The sequence below is a fragment of the Molothrus aeneus genome, chromosome 1, assembly GCF_037042795.1.
Source record: "Molothrus aeneus isolate 106 chromosome 1, BPBGC_Maene_1.0, whole genome shotgun sequence".
Classification (NCBI taxonomy): domain Eukaryota; kingdom Metazoa; phylum Chordata; class Aves; order Passeriformes; family Icteridae; genus Molothrus; species Molothrus aeneus.
In genome coordinates this window covers 145,187,963-145,207,841 of record NC_089646.1, presented here as the reverse complement: position 1 = coordinate 145,207,841, position 19,879 = coordinate 145,187,963, and the positions used below count along the sequence as shown (strand labels likewise).

General features: G+C 39.2%; 1 protein-coding gene across 1 annotated transcript in view; it reads left to right on the top strand.

Moving 5' to 3' along the window:
- KCNQ3 (potassium voltage-gated channel subfamily Q member 3) overlaps positions 1 to 17,094 on the top strand; it is a 191,764-nt gene extending 174,670 nt beyond the window's left edge. Inside the window, exons 10-15 of the mRNA XM_066566548.1 lie at positions 2,559 to 2,746; positions 3,796 to 3,898; positions 6,205 to 6,336; positions 8,127 to 8,225; positions 9,922 to 10,006; positions 10,858 to 17,094. Coding sequence (XP_066422645.1) covers positions 2,559 to 2,746; positions 3,796 to 3,898; positions 6,205 to 6,336; positions 8,127 to 8,225; positions 9,922 to 10,006; positions 10,858 to 11,595 — 1,345 coding nt within the window. The 3' untranslated portion in view covers positions 11,596 to 17,094. The remainder of the gene's footprint in view (positions 1 to 2,558; positions 2,747 to 3,795; positions 3,899 to 6,204; positions 6,337 to 8,126; positions 8,226 to 9,921; positions 10,007 to 10,857) is intronic.
- Positions 17,095 to 19,879: the final 2,785 nt, after the last annotated feature.

The window sequence follows — 19,879 nt, the reverse complement described above, 5'->3', positions numbered from 1 at the left end:
ACAGAGAATTCAAATATCGGTCTTGTAAAGCAGTACTGCTCTCAAACATGGTCAAACAGAGAAGGGAAAGTGATGCAGAAAAGGGGGTGCAGGATCTCCCAACATTAGTAGAACACAAATCACTTGCTGGAACTCTGCACTCACCATCACTTCAGTGTTGACAGAACCTTGGTGGGCAAAGCAGATCAAGATTCCACCCCAAAAGCAAGAACTATGGATATAATTTTTAAAGCTATTTTACATTTTAAATTGCATTAAAATATTTTAAAGCCATTTTACATTTTAAATAATTTTTAATTTTTAAAGAATTCTTTAGCTCAAATGTGAGATTTTCCAAAACATAATTTGTCACAAATGTCAGCAAGCAACATCTCATCTTTTTCTACAAAGAAGGAAGTAATCCCCAATTTTTACTCCATATATTTGTCTGTGATTTGTGCATCTTACCCCCATGCCATGAATTCTTCAGGAAATGACATTAGGGCATAGTCTGAGAAATATAGATATTCATGTAGACTGTTCTAATTCTTCACTCAAATCCATGCTTTTATCTCCTGGAAATGCTGATATATCAGGACTAAATCTGTGTCTCTGTACCCAACTCCTCGTTAGTTGCCACTTCAGTACTCACATGCACACGTGCTCTTCATCCATGCAATGACAGGCAAGTGTCTGGACTTCCTAGGCTGCAGAAATTACATTCACAAGTATTTTCATAGCAAAAAGAAAAATCAGAAGGGTTGTAAAAACTTCCTATACCCAAAGGTTTAGTGCTTGCAACTTTTCTGATAGAGAATCCCGTATTTCATTACTCCCTGGGTCAAAGATATATTAAACAGAAACAGACAGTAGAGAGGAGAACCCCAATAATTCACGTAAAAAAAACCCCAACAAACAAAAACAGCACAAAAACTTGCAACAGCTGTGATGCTCAATGCTCAGATAACACTCATTGTGGGGGATACTGCAACAGACAGAGCTCTGAGATAGAAATGTGAAATCCTTCTTTCCCACTTGCAAGGTCTGCACACACATCTCCATCCTTGGCCACGATGTCCTCGCGCAGTGGACCCTCCCCACACTTGCCTCTCCTGCCAGCAGGTTTAGTGGTTGCAGCTGAGCATCCTGCAATGATCCCTCACCTGTTAATTCCTTCTTCTGGTAACCATGGCTGTTGGTCCTTCAGCTCTGCTCTCATCTGTGGCTCTCAGAACCCTGCCAGCTATAACAGCCTCTTCCCTCTCCACACTCAACTTACTTGATCTGGTGTCCCACACAGAGCTGCCTCTTGTTCATGTGTGCACAATTCACCTCTCCCTAGAGCTGTCCCAGGAATGTGTTAAAAAGCTTTCTTCCTGTGGCTTAGCCCTGGTTTTCTTTTCTTTTGTTTTTTTGTTTTTGTTTGTTTGTTTGTTTGGGTTTTTAACAAATGTGCAATTAACAAATATTTGGGCAGCAAAGTGAACAAGCAAATCAAATATTTATACCATCCATCACCTACAAAGTGTTCAGAACATATATAAGCTGATAAACTCCCTGTCAAATTCCTATTCCTGTTTCTGCTTTAGTGGTATTAGTGATTACCTTTAAGATCATTACAGCCATCAGGCTGTCAGGAGGGTTTGTGGTGCTGGTAAAATGGCAGGTAGATGAAATTCTATCTCTGTGTTGTCACTGAAGGACAAATGTATTCAGACAGTAAATCTCTAAGAGGACAGTGCAAGGAATCATCAAAGGAAAAAAATGTGTCACTTCACTACAACTCCTTTAGGTCAAGGTGGAGAGAAAACAGGGTATCCTGTCCTACCATGTCCCTAATCAGTGCTTGGCAAAGCCTTCCCAGAATTTTGCTGGTGATTTATCTGGTTCACAGCACATCTCACTTTATTTTATTCCTTAAAGTTGAGGAATAAAATAAGGGAGTTGAGGTTGTTATGTTTGGATAAGAGATGGCTCTGAGGAGACTTTAGAGCATGTTCTAGTACCTAAAGGGAGACTGCAAGAAAACAGGAGAGGTGCTTTTAACAAAGGTGTGTAGTGACAGGATGAGGAGGAATGGCCTCAAGCTGAAAGAGTGCAGGTTTACATTAGACATTAGGAAGAAATTCCCCACTGGAACCACCAGAACAGGTTGCCCAGAGACATTGTGGATGCTCCACCCTTGGAAGTGTTTTAAGGCCAAGCTGAAAGGGGCTCTGAGCAACTTGGTCTAGTGAATGACATCCCTGCCCATGGCAGTAGTGTTGTTTCATGTCTTTTTAATGAAACTACTGCTTCAGGTGTGCTACGTGAGCTGAAGCACTGTGGCACCTTGCATGGAGAGGATAGCATGACCCTCTGGTAACATTTTCAACATTGATACCAAAAAATGCTCATAAAAAGCAGTTAATTATCTGTGGACCTTAACTGTTGCTTACAAAGACATTGATAATTATGGTAGCCCCAGCAGTGTCCTTGTATACAAAACAATTATTTAGCCCATTATATACTTAAAGCATCATGAAAACAAGTTAATATTGTACAAAGGAGGAAAATGATTACTTCTGCTTATTTTGTAGCCAAAAGCTGGGTCTCTTGGATCGGGTTCGTGGTACCAATACTAAAGGAAAGCTATTTACCCCTCTGAATGTAGATGCCATTGAAGAAAGTCCTTCAAAAGAGCCTAAGAATGTTGTCTTGAATAATAAGGAGCGTTTTCGCACTGCGTTCCGAATGAAAGCGTACGCTTTTTGGCAAAGCTCGGAAGGTAGCCCATCTGTGTTGATTTCTTTCTATGCATCCCCTGTTCTCCTCATTTTACTTTGTTCTTCTGCATATTCTGTTGAAGGTTTGTGACTTTCTGGGACAAGCATGTCTGGTACCTGGTTTTATGTAGTACTTTTGGGGAAGCCCAAGAAAAGGAGTCCTGGAGTCCCGGCAACAGTGCTTGAAATCAAACACCAGCCCTTCTCAAAACCAGCAACTGACATGGGATAAAGCCAGTGCTGGATTCAGCCTGTTTGGCCTGGAAAAAGTGGGCACACAGGGCAGTCAATGTGTATTCCCCAAAAAGCACACACCATCACGGCTTGGTTTATGAGCAAGCTGAGATAGCTCCCTCCTGGACTGCATCCAGCCCTGCAACAGCCTGTGTGCAGGCATCTCAAATACAGCCTCACTGCCATCTCATTAAACCTCCTTTACAGAGTCAATGTCTTCTTCCCTCCCCCTCTCTCCCCAGGCCTGCTGCCCCTCAGAGGTTTCCATTGGGTCTCCATGCAACATTATAGGGCATTTTTCCTCTCAGCTTCCCTGAGCACACATTTCCCTCTTGCCCATAACATTAAAATGGTCTTTAAATAACAGGTTCCCCTTTCTTGTGCCAGCTGACCAGTGCATGCTGGACATGCTACCATGGATGTAGCCTGGGTGTTCCCATCAGGAACTTGATTTTCTCCTTCATGAAGGTACATGAGCTCCAGGCAGTGCCAATGAGAGGAGAACTTGGCCTGTGGCTTCTACAACCTGTTTTAGCCTTTCTGTAAAATAATTTGGGCAAAGATCTATTGGAAAGGAAGACAAGTTCCAAGTGTTTCAGAAATGCTAGAATCTGAAAGGAGATCCTTCAGTAATGTGTCTTACAGCTGTCCCAAAATAATTAAATCCCTTTCAAGACCTGACCAGTGAAAGAAGCTGTAAGAGATATTTCTTTATTAAATTGCGCTTACTTTATGTAGTGCTTTATTCAGCCATGCATCCTTCTAAATATTGTGTGGTGAAATGTTCACACATCTGGTTTTTTGGCCTCCTTTGCAGATGCAGGAACAGGGGAACCCATGGCAGAAGACAGAGGTGACAGTAGTGATTTCCCTATGGAAGATATGATCCCCACATTCAAGACAGCCATCCGAGCTGTCAGGTAAATGTCTTTTTGAAGGATGATAGGAAATTACCATGTTGCTACATGTTGATTCACTGTTTCTGTTATTACTTTTTTTAGATGCAATAGATGAGATAATTTCAGAGTTTTCAGAAACATGAGACAGACCCTATTCAGTCTGTTGAAAGTCTGCAGAAAGGAGAAACTTTTTAATAACATTTTCCATGTCATTTTGAGAAATAATCTACAGTGTTTTTATCATAAAATAATATTTTGTACTATTCCTTGCTAAAATGCTATATAAATATATCTTTCTCAATTTAGTGACTAATATTTGTATGAAACTGGAACTTTTGCTTAACAAAAAACTCTGAGCTGACTCAACTCTTTATTCACAATTATATGAGTGTGCAACCTACTTTTCAGCTGTCATATTTTAATACATGCTGAGGTCTCCATTTCAGCAGTTTTTGGCTTGTGACATGCGTCACCTCCATTTTCACATCACAAGAGATATTCCCGAGAGTTAGAAAACTCCTACTAAGCCTTGGTCATGTGTTTAGCACACCAAGCAAATAGAATCTATTCACTGATGCTCTGTTACTCCTTGATGCAGTACTTTTTTACTCTCCTCCCTTGAAAAATGCCCCCATGGGAAAATACTCTGCTTTCATTGCAATTGCTGTTTATCCCTAAAGTTGTTAATTTTTGGGCCAGGGAGTTACCACCTTCCAGATGAAATACTGCAAGTCTGGAGTGTCTCAGATTTATCTTAGAAAAACTTCAGGGAAGATGGTAATAAAAATATAACCATATATTTATATGTATAAAACCATGGTATGTACTCCTGGTTCTTTTTGAATTGGGTGCAGCAGAATCAGTTTGTAAAAAATTCCAAGTTTTCTAAAGGCAGCTGAAAGCCAAGTCACACAGGCTTTGCTCATGTTGACCATGGCTTCTTTGCTCCGATTGGAAGCTTCTTCATCCCTGTTCTCCACAGCTTTCCCTTTCTTTCCCTGATACCTGCTTGCTTTCAAACATGTTATTGTTACTTTTGAAAAACTGCTTCCCCACATCCTGTCCAAGTCTAATTGATTCATGCAATTTCCATTTAAACTCAATCAGGAGCCAAGATTTTTTTTTTCTTGTGTAGTGTACCCAGATCCTGAACATTAATTGAGAGTAATTCTTTCAGACAAAACCACTTAATGGACTTCGGGGTCATGATCAAGGAGATTTTAAATTAGAATTGCTAACATTGTGATCCCTATTTTTCCCTTAAGACTTTGAATGTGTAGTTTTGCTGTTACCATACCTAATTTGGCAAAAATAGGCCCAGGTATACTTTTGAAACCTTGAAATATTAATAAGCAGCAGAGTTAAAGAATCAGCAGCCCTTAAGAAGTTGTAATAGAATTACCTTTGCTAAATGAAATTTTATACAGACTTTAAAAACATTAAATTAAACCTTAAATTAAAAAAAAGTTAGAACCTTAACAGATGACAGCAATATCCCAGTTCAGACCAACAAGTACCTGGAGATTCTACTGAGAAAGCAAACATCCAGAACCCAAGTCTAAACCAGATAAAGATAAAGCTTTCATAGTTTAAATGTATTTCTTCTATTTGTTTCATCTACCTATATATATATATATATATAAAGTAATGTATAAACAGAAAACGGTGAAAATGCCAAACATTTTCAAGTGCTCTGGCCAGCAGTGTTCCTTTTTATAAAAATTCTGTTACTAATTACTAGCTCATTTTATAGCAATAGCAATAATAAGAGCAATCATATTATTATCACTACAACAACAATAATGTGATACTGCTGTTTTCTTCAAGGACACTTCAGGCAGTTCTAAAAAGTTTTCTCCTCTTTACAACCTGAACTGCTGCTAACTTCTTAACTTCCACATCTATATCTAATTATCATTTCCTATCCAAAACTTTCCCAGGTGCAAAATTAAAACCAAGATGAAAATGATTCAGCATTGCATATACTATAAATTTGCTTTATAATAGACTGAAGCATAGAAGAAGCAGCTTCAACTTCACAGCTTCAAAATCTCCTGTGACTTGTGTTGTTCAAATTCGAGCTCCAACTGTGATTCTGAAGCTTTAAACCATTTTTTAAGACTATGAATTATGCAAAGACAACTATTATAAATTTTCAAATATAGCATGATGTTATAGATTCTTTGTTTATATTTTATTGCCTTGTTTAGAAATAACCATGCTCAATTTGCAAACACCCAGCGAATTCATCCATATTTTGAAAAAATTGGAAATTTTTATCACGAAATCTATATAAGAAATTAATATTTTTTCTGTTTAATTTGCAGAATACTACAGTTTCGTCTCTATAAAAAAAAATTCAAGGAGACTTTGAGGCCTTATGATGTAAAGGATGTGATAGAGCAATACTCAGCAGGGCATCTTGATATGCTTTCCAGAATAAAATACCTTCAGGCAAGGTAAGAATCTTCTGGTAAATGTACAGCTTTGGTGGCCAAATGAAAACATTGGCCTATCTGTGTACAAGGCCACCCAAAAGTCACGCCTTTGCACGGTGCAGCTGGTCCATGACAAAACCTTTTCCCAAAAACAAAAGGCAAGAGAGAGCTTGCAGGGATAACTGCAGGGAGAGACCACTGGCTCAGATATAGAACAAGGACATCATAGTTTAAAAATGCTGTGAATTTTCTTCACTGTTGCCTTATTTGGTCAGGATCAAATTTCTCTCCTCTCCCCATTTTACAGATGATAAATAAAAGCAATAGTTGCTCTCCATGAACTTTTCTTTGGGCTGGATTCTCTGATGATGTGTGCCTAGTGAAACATCACATAAAAGTGCCAAAATACATCAGCACAGAAGGTTTCACTCAGGTGTAATTGACCTATCTGAAAAAAAATTGGAATTTCAGGCCTCTGTGATTGTTCAGGTGCAATCTGCATCCACAGCTCTTTCCTCTCAGAAGGGGTTCATTGCAATGTGATTTTGAGGCACATCTACAAAAATTTGTGCTTCTTGTCCCCTGATCCATTAGCCCAGGTCAGAGCTTGGGGTTGGAAATCCATGTGGGCCTGAGTACACGTGTCCAGATGTGTGTGCAGGTGTGTGTGCAGGTGTGTGTGCAGATGTGTGGGGCTGTCCTTGCTCTGTCTCTGCACAGCACATTCCCCGAGGCCCTCAGTGACTCTGAACATCAAAATGCCACAAAATCACCTTCATTTCTCTCCCAATAACAGGCTGAGGGAGTGCAACTCTTGCTGCACATTTGGGCCTTGTCTGGACTTACCTTGGCTTTAAAAGGCTGCCCTGATCTTTCTGCTGAACTTTGTAATTTCTTATTTCAAAGCGATTTTCCATGCACTGGGCAATCTCTTTTTCAAGTATTTAGCATGTCTGTCAGCAATGCCTGGGGATTCAAGCCAACATCTAGCTAGCTTTGTGAGGCTTGCCTGGAGCTTTTTCAAGTTCCATTTTCAGAACTCTATGGGGCACTATGAAACCATGCAAGGCAGCTGCATGGATTGTCCAATAATACAGATAACTGGTTTGTGAACTAGTGCTGATTGATATGTGGCCTTTTGAGGGGTGAACTGAATAAACAGAGACTAACTTGCACCTGAGCAGTTGAAAATGACAAATGAAAGAATATTTGATATAGTAAAAGAGTATAATTACATGTTGGAGCATTCCAAACAATCTTTCTCCTTTGGTGCCAAATAAAAAAAAATTGAGTAGACTTCCTTATGCAACTTCATTTAAAGTTATGTTTTTCAAGCCAAAAGAATAATTAGTAAAGACTAAAATATTGCTGACAATTAGAAACAACAACTGACAGAATGTGATTGGTTTGTTAGGAATGTCAGCAATTCCGCCTTTTGCCAAGTTCTGATTTTCGTTACCCTGCACAAAATCTGATGGATCTCCTGACATTTTTAAGAGCAGCTGCTGTTGGCTATTTTTTCACAATCATGCTGTTTGGCTCCTTTGAAGGAAAAGAAGTTGTGTTTCAAATGTTGAAGTTTGGAAACAGTGAGCTAGAGCATTACTTAATTACTATTAAATTACCAGGTAATTGCAATTCAGTGCATTGATTGTGGCCCAAAAGAGAGCAGACACATCATAAGCACCAATATATTACCAAATCAACATGTGCTTCCTTTTTGAACCTTTGCTTCAGAGATGCACAGCGTATTCTGTCATGTGTTAACTTTTGGAGATGGACTTACACAGTTGCACTTTTCTTTTTTTCAGAGTAGATATGATTTTTACACCTGGACCTCCATCTACTCCCAAGCATAAGAAATCCCAAAAGGGAGGAGCTTTTTCTTACCCTTCACAACAGTCTCCCAGGTGAATTCTTTTATACCTAGTGTTTAGCACAGCCCAACGCAGAAATAAAAAGTTAATTCATTCCAATAAGCATGATCTTTCTTCAACCACTGTTAAAGTAATGATGCTGAGAGGATATGTTGCTATGAGATAGCTGTGGATAAACATTGAGCCAGAAAGTCACTAAGAGCAATGTGTTTAGATGAAAAATCTAAACAACGGCTTCTTAACTGTCCAGCTCAGCTTCTCCACAGTTTGAAAATATGGTTTTAAATTAAATGCATGCATTTGATTGCTGATGTGCAAATTTTCTAACATTTAACTTGTAAACCCACTTAAAAGCTCAATAAAAACCACTAACAGTTTGAAAGTAAATTAGTTCTCTTCCTGAAGTGCCCACCAAAGGGCAAGCAGAGATTTTTAATGCTGCAGCTTTTAAATCAGTGATTGGTGAGAGATACACAAAACAAATTAAAATAACAGATTTCTGAGTGTGAAAATTGCACCATATTATTGTACTGCTGCATTCCACATAGAAAAAATTCAATAATAAATGACATTTCTTCTGTTGTTTACAACTATCAATCTGTCAATAAATATCCATCAAGAACCACACAAGACCATTAACAATCTGTCCCCAAAGCTGTTGTGGTTGCTCAGAACAAAAGCAATCTTACAGAAAATAAATTATCGCACACAGAGAAAATTCCAAAACCACATAAATGTGAAGAAAGACACCTAAGTATATGGAAGAGGCAGTGATCATTTGAGGAGGAAAGCAGATTGCAAAAACTGCATGAGCCCATATCACCAGTAACCCAATGTGGAAAATCTGACATGTTTTAGGTATAGATTTTGCTCAAATACAATTTATTCACAGCTGTATTTTGGATTTTGTCAGGAAAGAGAAGAACTGGGCATGTCAAAAGTCTTAGAGTATATTTGTTCCAAATCATGTTAAAGAGCAAGTGCTCAAAAATTGTTTTTCGAGACTTAGGCATAGGTTATGGGAAAATATTGACTCCTTTGACATCAGTTTGGAAACTGTTTGATAAAGGATTAGCTTGATCATGAGAATCCAAAATTCCATGAAGTTATAAATAAAACTCCTTAGTTAGAGATCATCTTCTTACCTAATGAATTTGGTCCATCTGATGGACAGGCAAGAGGAAATTGCATAGATGAAAACTTATTCTGGAATCAGCTTTAAATCTCCAGACCAGACTGTCTCTTTTCAGCATTTCCAATATCTGACACTTACTATTTGATATAATGAAATTTAGAAAAAACCACACTCATCTTTGAAACTCAGATTCAGTCTCCAAAGACACTAATTATAAAGAATTAGATTTAAAAACACATGGCCATCTGTAGACTCACTAACTGCACTATCTCAATAATTTTCACAAACCTGAAATTATTCCAACAAGCTGGAGATTAATTTTAATTTTCTTTTGAACTTCTGGTGCTTTTAAATCTTTATTTTAAACTTGAAAAACAAAACATTAAAAAAATTAAAAATCAATATTATATTTTTTTAGGAATGCATTGATATCACATAGAATAGACTCTCACTCCTGTTTGCATAAACAGCAAAAATGGCTCCAAGGATCTATATGAATAAATCAACAAGATGGCAATTCTGTTTTCTTATATAAATTGCTTATTGTGATGCAAAGAAATATTGAACACTAATAGAGTTATTAATTCTTTGCAGAAATGAACCATATGTAGCCAAAGCATCTACAGCTGATACTGAAGACCAAAGTATGATGGGAAAATTTGTTAAAGTTGAGAGGCAGGTAAGTAATTTCATGAGGAGCTTGTTCAGAAATGATAGAGCTGATATAAATTCTGCATTACTCTGGCTGACCCAGGCAGAATTGTGCTGCTGGTGGTGAAGACTCACAGAGATCTTGTTCCAATGATCACAAAACTATGCTGCTAGTTTTTCATGAAAGAATTTGCTTACCTGGGAAGCGCACCTTTTGAAACTTGTTGAATCAATGTCACTGTGTATGGCAGAAGATCCTAACCACAATATTGAAGTGGAACTTTTAAATTCCTGTAGCTTCAGTACTCATCACATGAGGTGTTTGGCATGAGCAAGCCCTTTTCCTGCAGGCTTTGGACTCAAAATGGTTGTCCACTCTTGGGCCCTATCCAAAAGAGAAAGGAAACTAGTCCTGGCATGTAACCCTGATGTTCTGGGACTATTACATGGCATTAGGTCATAAGTTGGACTTAATGATCTCAGAGGTCTTTTCCAACCTAGATGATTCTGTAATTATCAGTTAGAGAACAGGTCTGTATGCAAAGGGAATTCCATATATTGTATTTTGGTAACAGGTATTTACCACTGGTATCAAGAACTTTGTCATAACATTATAGAGTCCTGTTGGATACTGTACTGATAAATATCCAGCAAGACTAATAATTTTTTGGCACAGTTCATAGGGATGAGTCTTCTTATTCTGAGGAGTTAGAAGATAAGCTGTCGTCCATTTCAGCCCAGCTTTGAGGGAGGGTCACGGTTATCGTATGAACCTCCATGACCAATAAACATGGCAGCACACCATTGTACATGTATGGAATCATGGACTCTTTTTGAACAACTGACTTGAGGCAATATCATGACATTGGTATTTTTCAGGTAAATGACATGGGGAAGAAACTGGATTTTCTTGTTGATATGCATATGCATCACATGGAACAGCTGCAGATACAAGTTGCTGAGATAAGTCCATTGAAAGAAACCGCTTCTCCTGCAAGGGAGAAGAGAGAAGAAAACAAATATTCTGAATTAAAAACAATAATATATAAATACACTGAGCAGTGTTCTCGTGAAACTCCTTACAACTTCCAGCAGGTTCCAGTCAACAAAGTCAGCCCCTATGGTTTCTCAGCACGGGGTCACACGGCTCACTCACAACCTTTATCAATAGGTGGGCAAAACTCTGGCAGACTGCAAGCCACACCTTCCTCAACTTCATATGCAGAGAGGCCAACAGTTCTGCCTATATTCACATTAATGGACTCCCAGGTTAGCTACCACTCCCACGGGGACCTTCAAAGCCCTTACTCAGACAAGGTGTCCCCGAGGCAGAGAAGGAGCCTCACGAGAGACAGCGACACCCCATTGTCCCTTCTCTCCGTCAACCACGAGGAGCTGGAGCGCTCCCCGAGTGGCTTCAGCATCTCCCAGGAGAGGGACGACTTCCCCTTCGGCCCCAGCGGGGGCTCGGCGTGGATGAGGGAGAAACGCTACCTGGCAGAGGGGGAGACAGACACAGACACAGACCCCTTCACACCGAGTGGCTCCATGCCTCTGTCCTCCACGGGAGATGGGATTTCAGACTCAATATGGACCCCGTCAAACAAGCCAGTTTAAAAGAGCGTGTGGGGGCAGTCACTGGCTGACTTCTCCTTGTAATGTAAGCATACTTTGTATATCTCACTTACTCTACACCCAAAGCTTACTAGTTCAAAACACCAATGGCTGCATAAGATGCATGTGATATTAGTGGTAGTCATTCTGCACCATTTCATACAATTTACTGATGCAGTTTTTTTCATGCTACCAAAACTAAGGAACTTAGTTTTGAGCATGGTTTGCATGACTTTGCCCTGTATAAATGGTACAGCTGATTTCTTCCATGATACATATCTATCTGGTACTCTTCAATACAACAATGGTGAATTGATAACAGACAAGATACAGTGATCCTTGCTACATTTTGTAAACAGAGCAGCAAAATAAAAAGATTTTTCAGGAACTATAGCCCTTTGTGGAAACAAAATGTCTAAATTACTTTCCATTATAAGCAAATCAATCTCTAATAAACCAAGCCAATCAACCAAGCAAATCAATCTCTAATCAACCAAAAGCAGGGGAAAAGCTGAGTTAAACTATGACCTTATTGGAAAGTTTTTGTGAACTAAATGTTTCTCATGTGATCTCATATAATTACTCCTGAAAAACAATGTTGAAATGAAATTAAGGGTAGGATTTTAAATCATCCAAGCCACCTCCTGGGATTGATGATAGGTATTTATTTATTGTAAAATGTAAATAGAAATCCCTCAAAATACTTTGAAAATCTTCATTAGTGCTTATAAAATTGCTCAAAGTAGGATTATAATGCTTTTTTTAAGAAAATATTTTGCTAAGTCTATTTGCTACTTATGGGGCCAAATTTTCTTTGTTACAAAAATAAGGTTGTTCAGCATAGAGAACTCCAGGTTTATACACTCCACTCTTCTATTGACTTAGGTGCTGCTAAGTAAGAAGCATAATGTAACTCAGCCTCAGTTTCCCAGTCTGTTAATTGGGAGTTACACTTCCACACATGCTCACAGGTTGAAAGGCTCAATTCTCTAATATTTGTCAAGTGCTTTGAGCTCCTCAAATGTGCAGAAAATTGCTGTTCTCTTCCCTGCAAGGTCTACAGTGTGAGATGCTACCAGGATCTGTTTCTCTCTGTTTACCTTTTCTCTTGGAAATGCAGTGCTCCAAATCCATGAATGTGTGCTATGTTTAGGATTAATATATGAATAAATAATCACCATTTTTGTCGTGTGTCCCTGAGCAACAGAGAGACAAGTATACTCCCTAGGCCTCAGCCAAATATTTTTTAATGGAAGTTGGAAAATATTGAGAAGGAGGAGACCAGGAAAATCACTGGATCACTGGAAGGAAATGAATCAAAGATCTCACCACTACAGTGGGAATGTAGTACCTATAAAGCTAGTGAAACTAGCATATCCAAATACCCTGTCCAGGTCTTACCTGGTGTCAGTCAATGTGTCCATGAAATAGCATCCATGTGATGTCCAGCTTGGTGGCTGTACACTCTTTACAGCTGGTGGGAAATGAAGGAGTACAGTCAGTGAGCACAGGGTACAGCAACAAAGGCACACATCAAATTCAGAATGAGATGAATCTCACCTTTAACTCAGTTATCCACAATGACCAAATGTGTACCAAGTTCAAAGAGAGCAGAAGGTGACTTGCTTAGATGTCAGATGATCAGAGACCACACAATCAGTGTTAGCTGTCTCACCTCTCCCCCAATGCTCCAAGGTGCAGCCTCTCTGCCATGGCTCATCCCTACCTCATGTCCAGAACAATCCCTGTCACTCCACAAAATGACTTCCCCACTGTGGCCAGGGCAGTGACCAGCAGAGATGGGCAGGATTTGGCCCAAATAAGGTGTTACAAAAGGGATTTTCTGTAAAGGCTGCTTGCATTACACTGCAGCTGCACAACTGAGCATCTTTGGCACATCCAGTCTGAGCCAAGAACACGTTACTGGGCCTCCCAGTGCTTACTGGGAACTGCACAGCCCTGCATGGAAAGTGCTCCAATGGAAAATATTTTGTTGGGTTTTTCTGACCATAGTAAACTTTTGGTTTAATTCCTCAGTATTGTTGACATCTCACAGCAGTAATTCCATCCAGGGAATTCTGTTCTTTCCCAGATATGAGCATTGCCTTCATCTTCATTGTTTGTTCTCTATTGGAAGAGACATCTAAAGGATTAGGATCTTCTTTCTTCATCTGATTCTTCAGCTATATCATGTTTCATCCTTCTGGGATGGATCTTCAGGAAGAACAAATTGCTGTTGTTACAGGATTAAATACTGCAGAGCAGTTACAGCCTTTGAAGACTGGGATGAGTTCATGGAGCTGTTCTGAAACCACTAACCATGATGGTATGAGGCTCAATTTTGGTAATTACTTAATTGAAAAAATAGCATTGACTTGAAAGATAATCTGTGTTTGGCACAGTTTTTTGGCTAAATTTAAGAATAAAACTAAATGACCAAGGTCTAATTCGTTATAATTTGGCATATTGAGAATTCTTTGGCCCTTACGATTCTTGGAAATATCTGCATTGTACCTGTTACAGGCTTTCTGAAATAGTAATAGATGTCTGTGGCAACTTGTGAGATTTAACCCTCACATGACAAAAGAATGGAAAAGAATGAAAAAATTATTTTAACATTGCTACACTTCTGAAGTGTATGCAAGTATGTGCTAGACAAGCCTGCTTCAGTTTTCTTGAATATAAAGGGCCTGTTGTTCCTACTGATTTAATCTGAGTTTGGTCCTTCTTTAAATGCTTCCTAGAGCTAAACAATCAAAAATGATGGCAGCTAAAAAGCAGGTGCAGTCTGATCAATTTGTTTGTGACTGTCTTTGACAGTGGCTATGCCATGCAGTTCCCTGAACAATTCCCACTGAAATTCTTCAGTTCGGGTTTTTGTTCTTTTCCATGACAGGTCATATAAAAGGAATCTTTTCTCAGTATTGAAGCTGGTTGAAAATCCATAAATAGCCTCCTTATAAAGTTATGTTCTTTCCAAGAGAAGATCCAAGCAAGAGCAGGGACTTGGATGTACATTCACCTGCATACAGGGTACAGCCCCAGAGAAAGGATTTGGGCTGCCCTGCACTCTGCACACTTAGCAGATGAACTGTCTTGAAGTTAGTGTTTTCTCTGGTCTGCAATCACAATATGCATCTTTAAGATGTCAGGTCAGGTATTTGTAGCCACATCATGAAATATTTAATGATGCCAGATAAGATCTGCCTCTTCTTAAAAAGCACTGGTGATAATCTCAGCAAGATCCTCTGCAGTAGACATCTGTGGGTCCTGTGAAGGAGATCCAAGAAATGAGACAGGCAGATCTGATTGGCTTATTTTAATATATATTTTTCTTTCTTAACACTGAAACCTGTCACTGCTCTGTTCATAAGTGTTCTTAGCAGCTCTCTCCCATTTACATCATTGGGGTTAAAAATAGGGCATCCATCAATTCTGCTGTCTGTGATGACAACAGATAGGTGTCAAGGTGTCACCAGCAAGGTGAGATCTGGAGACCATCCCAGATCTGGGATTTGCACACAGATTCATCAGACTCCAATCAGGGTGAGTCCAGGGAGTGCATCCACCCTGGAGCTGTGGTTCATGTGCCAGCCATAGATGCTGGACAAAGCAAAATGAACTATGTGTGATCCCAGTAACATTAAGAATGTCAAGACCTCTTTCCACACACAAAGAATCTCTATGCACAATTTCATTTGAGGAAGGCATCTGGGTCAATAATAGTCTTTGTAATAGGAATTAATTAGATTTATACCTTCTTCTGCATGATGTTTCAGTTAAAGAGTTATCAATTCTCTTTGGGTCAGACCTTTCTAGCACCTCGACTCACACTAGCACTTTGTTTGCATGTACTTTACATTAAAAAGTATTAATGACTTTGATGACTCTCATCTCATTTCAGGCCTTGAGATATTTTTTGTAATTTGAAACTGTGGAGCTTTTCTCTGCTCTCCTTGAAGTAAGATAGAAACCTTCTCACAGTGGTGCACTGGGAGCAGGGCTGGGTTCTAATCTGCCATTATTTATAAATTTTCTTGTGAAGGACAGCACTGATCTGGAGACATTTTTCTTGGCTACATTTTGAGAGTGATTTTCAGTCCCAAACAAATGCCAGATGTCTGGAAGTTTTCAAAAAGGTGAATCTGTGTTTACATTCTGTGCCTCTCTTTGCAGCATTATTATCAATTAAGCTTCCTCATTTTAGATGAAACTGGGACTATTTGATTAAGGCAAAAGTGAATGCTTTGTTGAGGTATGAAGGTATGATAAAAGTGGTTTATGCTCTACTAAGAGAGTTGGCACTTAAAAAAAAAAAAAATCTAGTCAAGTACTGACTGTTGTCCTTGCCTTGGCTTTTCCCTGCCCTGAATTTATCACTCTGGCTCCTATCTAAATAAAAGGGAATTCAACCCATGGAGAGATTGATTAAAAAGTCCCTAAATTGTCCTTTGGCTATATTTGCTCTGTTTTTATCTGTAACATTGCTGCATTATTATGGTCCAGAGTGGAAATAGTTTAAAATTTTTCTGCTTCAAATGGTGGCCCATGAGTGCTGCAAACTAAAGCCCACCTGAACCCGGGGGTAGCAGGGCTTTGTGACCTTCAGGAGAGCACCAAGGTCCAACCAGTTTGCAAGATCACAGCCTAAAGCAATCAGAAAATGCAGAGTGAGGAGCACCCTCACCCCTGCTGGGAGCCCAGCTGCTGCAGAGGTGTCACATCTGCTTAGGCAGGAACTGAATCCATCCTGATTACTGCAGAGCCTGTGAGGAAAGAGCTGGATCTGGATTCCCTGCACCCCACAGCCCCCATCACTGAGCTGTAGGTGTCTAAGAGATGCAAACCTAAATCTCCTACAGCACCTCATGAATTTGGTGGGATGTCACTTTTTCAGGAGCACAGCTGGATGTGAGTGCTTCATTTGAAGATTATTTTAAGAGGTGCAGAGGAAAAGGGGGCATTTTCAAGTGTTTTAGTGTTTTTAGCTGGGCACCCTAGCAATGAAGACCCTGGGTATCACTTTTCCTTCTGGTTTTTTAGGCTGTAAGATTTGATCCTTCCCAATTCAGCTTTGAGTAGCTTCCTTCTGAAGTTAACTGAAGCAAAATAGTGAAAATGGGCTCCTATTTCCATCACGAAGAACACTGAGACTGAAGGTTACATAGCCAACTGCATTTTGTTTTCTAGTTATGGCATCTTATTATTACTAGTATTTGTGCCTTGCTCACTGAAATCTTCTCCATGCTACAAAGATGCTTTTCAGATTCTGGCTGACAAGGGAACACAACTTTTATACAAGTGGCCTTTAGTGCTCTTTATAATATTATTTATTGTAATTTTTAAACTGTATGTGTAATTTCTATTCTGGCACTGTCCAATATTTGAACAAATTTAATATGTTTATTTCAATATATTATGCAAACAATACTTCTTAACTGATTTTTTTATGTTCTGTCTTTAAAAACTGCACCACTTATTAATAAATAGAAATTTCAATTATGATGTGGTTGGATTTATTTTCATTTAAATCTTGATATCTTCACACATATTCAAAGAATATATTGTCAAATGCACTCCCAGCAGAGACATTGGCAAAGACCCTTTTGGCTTCATCTGGGCAGGACTAAACTCAGCTAAAAGCAGGTTTTATGTGGTTTCCACAGCCAGCCCTGTCAACACATGCTAGATCCCATTATTTGTAGCATCTCTTGATTTAGTGGCCATGTAATTTATATGGCTTGAAGCATATGTGAAGGGGAAAATGAAAAGTGGGAGAAAATGCACTCATATTGGAAACATAACGTGCTAAAATATTATGAAATTGCAAACAAAATATAGAGGGAACACAGTAATGGTACAAGCATGATCAGAATATCCCCTGCAGGGAATTTGCTTGAATTCTACCCCTGGTTCTGTTGCTGCATTTCTGTGTGGTTCTGTGTCTGAATGAGACAGGAAGAGAAACACATGAAACATCAACTCTTCCCAAAAATGTAGCTGGACACAGAGAGGTATTTTAAGGCATTCTCTGTGGCTTCAGTTTCATGGCTGTCACCAAGGAATGAGCTCTGCCGAACACTTGAAATACAACCTAAAAACCTTACAACCTAAGGTTTTTTAATATTTTATGGTAGGTAAAAAAATATTCAACATTTATGACATGTCTTATCCCACTTCTAAACCACTGTAATGTGGAAATAATTAAAGGATCCTTTAGTACTGCAACATTAAGTTGTAGTGCTTTTGAGTCTATTTGTTTGTTTTCAATGATTCAATTTAAATAAATAATAACTAAAAAATAAATAGGGTGAATGTCAGGCTCTTACAACCAAGTTCTATTCTTTCCAAAGATTGACAGTTTGTGTTTTTCCAAACTAATGCATCAGAGTGTGGAATTCTGAACCTTTTGGGGTTCAGGGGTTTTTCAAGTGTGTCTGCTTTTACAGACAACTCTACCCTGCATTATCATCACTGCCTCAGCCCTGAATGTCCCAGCCTGAGCAGGAGGGCTTGGGCTGAGCCCTGCAGCTGCCAGGCACAGCAATGGCATTTCCCTGAGCATTTCACAGACACAGCAGGTGAAACACTCAGCTTTGGTTCATCTGCAAGGAAAGGTGTTGCATTAAAATTTCCTCTTGGCTGTCACCCAAATACCAGAACCTGACAAGTCACTGGATTTCAGTGAGGTATTACATCTGATCCTTTAAGAAGCAGACTCTAAAAAGGGAAGAAGGTGTGATACCTATTCTAAGGCAAAGTCTTGCTTGTATCCAGGGGTGCAGCCTGTGCTTACCCCTATATGGGACTTGGGAATCCTATACAATTGTCCCCCACCTAAGCAGAATAAGACTTAGGGTCAGCAGTTTAGAAAGGGTAAAAATTGAAACAGTGTCAATCAAGAAACAGCTTCAGGAATGGAATTTTCTCGGTGTACCCTTCTATTTATTTGTAGGATGCTTTGATTTTTAAGACTTGCCAGGGTAAAACAGTTGCTTGACAAACACAGAGCATCCTCTTGGAACACAGAGCATCCTTTTGGGACACAGAGAAGGGATGGAATCAGGAAAGCCAAGTCCCAAGGCAGCGAACAGCAGGGGAGCTAGACATTATTTAAAGAAATTGCTCTCTAAGATAATACTGTCAGCCCAGTGGCTTTGGGACAGCACCACAGCTTTTCTCCTGCTTCTTTGTGTCAGGTGAAGATGGACAGCAGAATACAGAGCAGAGATCATGAAAAAGGCGTAATATGAGAATTTTTTGGCAGATTTGATGGGGTCAGTTACATCACTGACACACATCCTATCAGAAATAAAATCATTGGATAAGTCATTAAACAGTTTTCTAAGTTCTGGACTGCTTAAATTTCTTGTTATCTAATCAGAGCTTTATGAGGATCTGTGTTTAAAAATGCCAAGTGCTTTATCACAAACTAACTTTGGAAACTCTCAAGGAGCAGTGCATAGTATTGTGTAAAAATCTCATGTATTGTAACTCACACACAGATAAGAAAATCACTAGGACTCCATGCCTCTCACTACTACACATTTTCATTATCTTCATGGCCCCTTTTTTTATTTTCTCTTCTTTTACTCCCTCAAGAGCATACTTGAGTTCAAAAAAAGTTTCACAATATCAGACACTTCAAAAGAAAGTGTTTCCTACTTTAGTAAATACACAAAACATTCTTACTGAAAACAGTTTGTAGAGTTTAATGCACATTCTGTTCAGGAAGTTTTGTGATGTTAGTACCAATCTTAGCAATTGCTACATAGATAATACAAATTAAAGAAAAAGTTATATAAAGGACAGAAACTATTTTCAGTTCTAAATCCATGTTGTTTTGGTTTGGAAAGACAGGAATCTGCTAAGGAAGGCAGGAGCCTCCCCTGAAATGGAGAGTGTAAACCCTCCCCACCCCTCTGAATTACTATAAATTTTAAATTAAGGGGCTCTCAGGCAAAAATATGGGAGCAGGAAATAACAGTTCTTTAATAGGGAAAAAAAATAAAAGGATAAAATAAACAATGCAGTACACTAGAACAACACTGAGAGTCAGAACCTTTAACCCTGTGGGTCAGGGTGTTGGTGGCAGTCCCATTGGAAATGTGGCTGCAGCCCTCCTGCAGTGTCAGGTGTGGCTCTGTTGGAGCAGGGGGATCTGTAGAGAAGGATGTATTCTTCCTCTGAAGATCCTGTGGAAGAAGAGGCAGCTGCTGCTCCTCTGGGGAATCCTGTGGAGAAAAGCCGTGCTGGTGTCTCAAAAACCTCTGGATTATATCTGGGT